The following is a 5,637-nucleotide window of genomic DNA, read 5'->3' as shown; positions in this document are numbered from 1 at the left end:
GTGGGGTGGTGACAAAGAAGTCCCTTAAACACAGCAAGAAAAACATTCAAAACTGTATCTTTATATATATATACACACACATTTTTTAAAAAAATATATTTTATTGATTTTTTACAGAGAGGAAGGGAGAGGGGTAGAGAGCTAGAAACATCGATGAGAGAGAAACATCGATCAGCTGCCTCCTGCACACCCCCACTGGGGATGTGCCCGCAACCAAGGCACATGCCCCTGATCGGAATCGAACCCGGGACCCTTGAGTCCTCAGGCCGACGCTCTATCCACTAAGCCAAACCGGTCAGGGCCACACACATTTTTATTGATTTCAGAGAAGGGAGAGGGAGAAAGAGATAGAAACATGCATCATTGATCGGCTGCCTCCTGCATGTCCCCTACTGGGGATGAGCCCGCGACCCAGGCATGTGCCCTGACCGGCAACACAACAGTGACCTCCTGCTTCATAGGTCCACACTCAACCACTGAGCCACGCCGGCCAGACTAGAAACTGTATCCTATATAGTAAGAGGCTAATAGGCACATAGACCGAAAGGCGGAACCACCGAGCAACCGGTCACTGTGACGTGTGCTGACCACCAGGGGGTGGGCGTGTGGAGCATGGCGGGCGTCGGCCATGGCGGGATGGTGGAGCAGGTGAGCGGGGCCACCAGACCACGGCGGGGCACCGGTTGCTGTCATCGGGGCGAGCCTCTGGTGGTTACTGAAGATTCTTTGCTCCTGCGTGCCCCGGTCCTGCCCGGCGCTCGCACCTGCTGCCAGTGCCCGGTGCTGGCCCCGATCGCACCGCGCCGTCAGCAGGTGGGAGCAGCAGCTGCCCGTCCGATCGCGCCTCAAGGCTTCTCCACCTCCCCCTGCACCTGAGGGGTGATTGGGGCAGCAGCTGCAGCTGGCACCCACTGAGGACACCGGAGCCGGACCGGCTCGCACCCGCTGCTGGCGCTGGCCCCAATTGCTCTGCACCGTCAGCCCGTGGGAGCAGCGGCGAAAGCTGGGCTGCTGGCAGACAGGGGGCTGGGTGGGGGCGAGGAGGATGGGCTGAGACCCGCCCCTGTGCCCACTGCAGCTTCACAGCCCACAGTTCCTTTCAAGGTGCATGAATTCGTGCACTGGGCCCCTAGTATTTAGTAATGAAAAACTGAAACAGTGGGTAGATGGCTAAAAAACAGCTGTTGCCCTAGCCGGTTTGGCTCAGTGGATAGAACATCAGCCTGTGGACTTGAAGGGCCCCAGGTCCAATTCAGGTCAAGGGCACATGGCTGGGATGCAGGCTGGATGCCTAGCGTGGGGCGTGCAGGAGGCAGCCCAATCCATGATTCTCTCTCATCATGGATGTTTCCATCTCTTTCTCCCTCTCCCTTCCTCTCTGAAATCAATAAAAAATATATTTAAAAAGACCCCGCTCAGCCATACAGGGCTGGTGGCTTGTAACCCTGAGTAGCTGGGTGCAGGTTCCATTTAAAACTAGATCTGTTTAAGATAGATGTTTCCCTGGGTCATTTGGGGATGGGTCGGAGAGCCCCCAGGACTTGGATTAGTGACAGCGGTCCCCGCCTCCCTCCCTCCCTCCCCCCCGCCCCCCACTTTCAGAGCATCCACGCGGGTCAGGTAAGACTTGTTTGCTGGAGTCCAAGGCAAGGAGCCTGGTCGGGGCCAGTCCTCCCTTCAGCTCTGGCGCCGTGTGGTCGGGGCTCAGTCTGCGGGAGGCGATGGCGCCTCTCATCCCGCGGCTCAACAGGTAGCATCTGGTAAACAGGTGGCCTCCCTCTCCCCCGCCAGCCTCTCTCCACAGGTGCCTCGCGTTTGGTCCGAGGAGGCGTTGGGGATCCCGGGGAAGGTGCAGTCGTCAGGGCAGCGGTGGAGCGAGGAGCAGCCAGGGGCGCGCGGAACAAAGCCTCCGGGAGCGCGGAGCCCGGTCCCGTCCCGCCGGCGCCCGCGGCATCGCGGCGGGAAGCAAAGGTGGAAACCTGCGGGCAGAGGCCGCCGGCGCCCGGGTTCCTGCGGCCCCTCCTCCTTCGAGCAGTCCCGTCTGCGTGCGATCCCGGGCGGACGCCGGCGCCCCCTCCTTCTTTGCGCTCGCCCCTCCATCTGTCCATCCGTCCACCCGCCCAGGGTCCAGGGGGGCCTACCGTCTGCCAGGCGGGCTGGACACCGTGTCGGGAGCGCCTTCCTCCCTCCCTCCGGCCCGGAGTGGGCGCGGCTGCGGGGCGGATTTCACCGCCGAAAGGTCCAGAAAACCCCAGCTCGCAATCCGGCAGGAGGCGGCCCTAACGGGGCGGCCGGGAGCGCGCGCCTGCCGGGCCGCGCGGGGTCCCCCAGTCCGCCGCCGGGAGGCTGCGCCGCTCCCCGCCCAGCCGCCCCTCCCCGGCGAGGGGCGAGCGCGGCTGTTGCGCGCGGGGAGGAGGGGCTACGCGGGATTTGAAAGCGCACGGGCCGCGCAGGGAGCCCGCCGTTCCCGCCGCCCGCGCCCGGATTGAATTTCTGCAAACCCACTGAATGGGGCTTTCTTCCGCGGCCGCCCAGAGGGCGCCTGCAGCCCGCCGCGCGCCCGGCTAGGAGCGCACCCGAGCCCGCGCGGACCGGCGGCGGCGGGGCGGAGGCTGCGGCGGCGCCGGGATCGGGGACCCGGGCACCGGACCGCCCCCCCCGCCGCTCCCCGCCAGCCAGAGCGCTTCCCCGCGCCCCCAAGCGGGGCCACGGTCCTCCGCCGCCCGGGCCGGACCGGGGCGGGGCCCGCGTCCTGAAAGGGGCCGGGCGACCCTCCGAGGAAGAACTTGTTGGGGGCGGGTCCCGGCCCGGGTCGCCCGGGGCGGCCGCTATTGTCTGCGCGCGCTCGGCGGGGCCGGGCCGGGCGGCGGCGGGAGGAGCCCGAGCCGCGGGAGCCGGAGGAGGAGCCGGCGGGCGCGATGCCGGCGGCGGCGGGGGACGGGCTGCTGGGCGAGCCGGCGGCGGGGGGCGGCGGGGCCGGCGAGGACGCGGCCCGCGAGGGAAGTTTCCTGCCCGCCTGGGTGAGCGGCGTGCCCCGCGAGCGGCTGCGCGACTTCCAGCACCACAAGCGCGTGGGCAACTACCTGGTGGGCAGCCGCAAGCTGGGCGAGGGCTCCTTCGCCAAGGTGCGCGAGGGGCTGCACGTGCTGACCGGCGAGAAGGTGAGCGGGCGCCGCGCGGGCCTGCGGGGGGGGGGGGGGTTCGGGCCCAGGGCTGCGGGGTCCCGGTCGCCCCCGCCCCGTCTTTCCTTTCGGGAGGGAGAGGGAGAGCTCCCCCCCGCGCGCAGGCCAGGCCGCCGGGCTCTGGCCTTTTCCGAAGGGTGGTCTGGAGTCCGTTTGGGGGTGGGGCTCCCCCGGGAAGCCGCCCGCAGCCCCTTTGCTCTTGGAAGGCGCCGCCTGGCGGACACCAGCGCGGTTGGGGGGCTGGACTCCAGGCCTTCGGGGCTGAAGTGGGGGGAGAGGCAGGAGCCAGGGCGGGAGTGCGTGCGCCCTCATGGGGAGGGAGGGGGCGGATCAGCCAGCCCTTGGGGGAGCCCAGAGCCTGAGCCCCCCACCTGGGCTCTGGGGGAAGGAGGGGGATCTCTCCACCTGCGTGCCGGGGCGGCTGGGAAGTTTTCCCGCCGAGGGGCCCCCCGCCCCTCCCCCACTGCCTGCGTGGAAGGACCCGCTCCGGCAGGTACAGAAGTGCACGCAGGCGCCCCGGACTGCAGGGCGTTCTTCTGCTTCTGCGGGAGGAGAAGGCAAAGGAAGAACAACCCCCCACCCCCACGCCACCCCCGGGGCACCGCCTGGAGCCTTGGGACAGGTCAGAAGTTAGTAGGTGTGAACTCTTGCCCGCGCGGCCCAGGTAGATAGACCTGAGCGGTCACTTAGATCTGGGCGAAGAAGCCCAAGATTGTGATGACTTCCGAGGGGAGCGGCGGCGCAGGCCCTGGGTCACCCCGATGGTGAGGCCGCTCAGGTCCCCCCAGGCTCCAGGCCTCCAGGCTGGGGTCCTCCCCGGGGGCCTGGAGTGGTGGCTGCTGTGGCCCAGAGCCCAGGAGGCAGCAGCAGTATTGGGGGGGGGGGGGGAGGCAGGGTGTCTGTGGGCTCCCTACCCGCCTTTCCACCTGGGACCTGGATTCTGTGCCCAGCTGGGAGCCCCGGAATGCTGTGGGGGACCTCCGGCTGCAGTGTGAGGCGCCCCTCCCCACGCTCCCCCGGCTTTGGTTCCTTCCAGGGTCCCCCCTGTGCCCTGGAACCCCTTGCACTTGAGTGCGGGCCTCCCCACCCTGGCCTTTTGCCCGGTGCTCCTCCAGCCCTTTGTGCCGGAGCGGAGGGGGGCAGAGCAGTGCTCGCAGCAGTGCCTCTCGCTGGAATTTCCGTGCAGAAAGGGGAGCGACGCTTCCAAGGAAGCTCAGGCCTCGCTCTAGTCCCCGGGGCAGCAGGGCTCCCTGGCAGGTTGGTTCCCAGCCCCCAGGACTGCTCCTTCCCTGGGGTCCCCACCTAACCCCAGGCCCCCGCCTAACCCCAGGGGCGCACCGCCCGAGGTTGCTGTTTGAGGTCCTGTGGGCCAGGGAGGTGGAACTTCGTTCTTGTTCCAAACGTGTAGGATTCAGGCTGCTGTGTATGTTTCCTCGTGAAACTTGGCAAGGGGAGACAAGGCGTTCTGCTGACAGCAAGGGCCAAGGTCCCCAGCTGCCTCTAGCTTCTCCCACTTCCCCAGCGTAGGTGGGTCTGTCTGGGGGGTCTGTCCCGTGGTGCCCGCTCCTCCCTGAGGCAGTTTTGCTCCAGGACATGGGGCTGTTGGCACTCAGCGCTCAGCCCCTACCTGGCTGCCCGGGTCCCAGGGCTCAGTGTGGGCACGCTGGCATGCAGGAAGCTTCTGCCCAGATGGGGTCGAGATCAGGAGCTCCCTGCAGCCCCACGTGCTCCCGCCCTTTCTCCCTCCTCGAGTCTTTTTTTTTAAAAATATATTTTATTGACTTTTTACAGAGAGGAAGGGAGAGGGAGAGAGAGTTAGAAACGTCGATGAGAGAGAAACACCAATCAGCTGCCTCCTGCACACCCCCTACTGGAGATGTGCCCACAACCAAGGTACATGCCCTTGACCGGAATCGAACCCGGGACCCTTGAGTCCGCAGGCCGATGCTCTATCCACTGAGCCACACCGGCCAGGGCTCCTCGAGTCTTTCTTGAGTGATCCATCTGGATCCATCTGGCTTCACCTCGGCGAGGGCGGGCCTGGGAGTGGCTGTGGAATGCCTGTGCTGGGCCGGGAGGTGGATCCGGTGAGGGCCAGGAAGGTGTTTAGGGCGTAGGAGGAGACAGACGATTTCCCTGCCGGCTCTTCTCCAGCCTCAGCATCGTGAGAATCCTGAGAAACCTGGGTCCTCGCTCCCCTAATTGCCAGCTTTCAAGAAACAGTGGGTGTCGCTCAGCTTTTATCTCCCCATCCAGCACCTCTAGTGCTTGACGGGCAGATCTGGGGCTTGGCAGACGGAGATGAAAATGCTCGTGTGCGTCCGTGGCTCTGCCCCAAAGGAGCACCGAGTTCACGAGACACTCCCCCGCCCCCGCTGTCACCCCCACTCCGACTTGGGGTGTTGTCTCCTTGGGGCCAAGACAAAGGTGAAGTCACCCTCACGTACCTGCTGTC

At 66.1% G+C, this 5,637-nt stretch overlaps 1 protein-coding gene across 1 annotated transcript in view; it reads left to right on the top strand.

Moving 5' to 3' along the window:
* Window positions 1-2,918: 2,918 nt before the first annotated feature.
* The window catches only part of HUNK (hormonally up-regulated Neu-associated kinase), a gene marked incomplete at its 5' end in the record, with an annotated part of 56,645 nt that continues 53,926 nt past the window's right edge, over window positions 2,919-5,637 (top strand). The window contains one exon of the mRNA XM_080656982.1: window positions 2,919-3,161. Coding sequence (XP_080513108.1) covers window positions 2,919-3,161 — 243 coding nt within the window. The remainder of the gene's footprint in view (window positions 3,162-5,637) is intronic.

Source organism: Plecotus auritus (assembly GCF_963455305.1).
Source record: "Plecotus auritus genome assembly, chromosome: 2".
NCBI classification, from domain to species: domain Eukaryota; kingdom Metazoa; phylum Chordata; class Mammalia; order Chiroptera; family Vespertilionidae; genus Plecotus; species Plecotus auritus.
This window is presented reverse-complemented; position numbering and strand designations above follow the sequence as displayed.